Raw genomic sequence first — 538 nt, forward strand, 5'->3', positions numbered from 1 at the left:
ATCCTGCCTGGAACATGAAGGCCTCCAGCTGGAACCGGATCTGGTCTTCCTGGGTTCGTTCGAGGCAGCGGGAGCTGGAAGCCGTAACCTTGGAATCCACAAGGCACCTGATAAGCAACAAAGAACTCAATGGCATCGAGTCACTAGACCTTACCCTAATTCTCAAGGACAAAGTTGTGAAAGAGCAGCTTGTGCATGCATCAAGTGCCATAACCCATGCTGCGTCCCAATGTGGCTACTTATACTATGCCTTTAATGTACTCTTTAGGTGAAAAGGTACCATTTTGAGTTTAGTACAAGAGTAGGCAAGCTTTGTTTAAATATAACTCCAGCGCCGGGGTTTAATGAGTTTTGAACCCAACCGCTGGGTCAAAACAACCCAATAGCTGGGTTAAAACCAATAGCTGGGTTTGTCCCTTTTTAACCCAGCGCAGTTTGTGTGTAGTAGAAGAGTAGGCAAGCTTAGGGACAAGCTCTCACGTCATACAACTGCGTCTTTAACAGACCACTCAGTCACAGTTACACGCACCTTTCACTA

At 46.7% G+C, this 538-nt stretch overlaps 1 protein-coding gene across 1 annotated transcript in view; it reads right to left on the reverse strand.

Moving 5' to 3' along the window:
• LOC107723049 (POM121 and ZP3 fusion protein-like) overlaps positions 1-52 on the reverse strand; it is a 713-nt gene extending 661 nt beyond the window's left edge. The window contains exon 1 of the mRNA XM_016531550.1: positions 2-52. Coding sequence (XP_016387036.1) covers position 2 — 1 coding nt within the window. The 5' untranslated portion in view covers positions 3-52. The remainder of the gene's footprint in view (position 1) is intronic.
• Positions 53-538: the final 486 nt, after the last annotated feature.

The sequence above is a fragment of the Sinocyclocheilus rhinocerous genome, unplaced genomic scaffold (assembly GCF_001515625.1).
Source record: "Sinocyclocheilus rhinocerous isolate Xijiao unplaced genomic scaffold, SAMN03320098_v1.1 scaffold26423, whole genome shotgun sequence".
Classification (NCBI taxonomy): Eukaryota; Metazoa; Chordata; class Actinopteri; order Cypriniformes; family Cyprinidae; genus Sinocyclocheilus; species Sinocyclocheilus rhinocerous.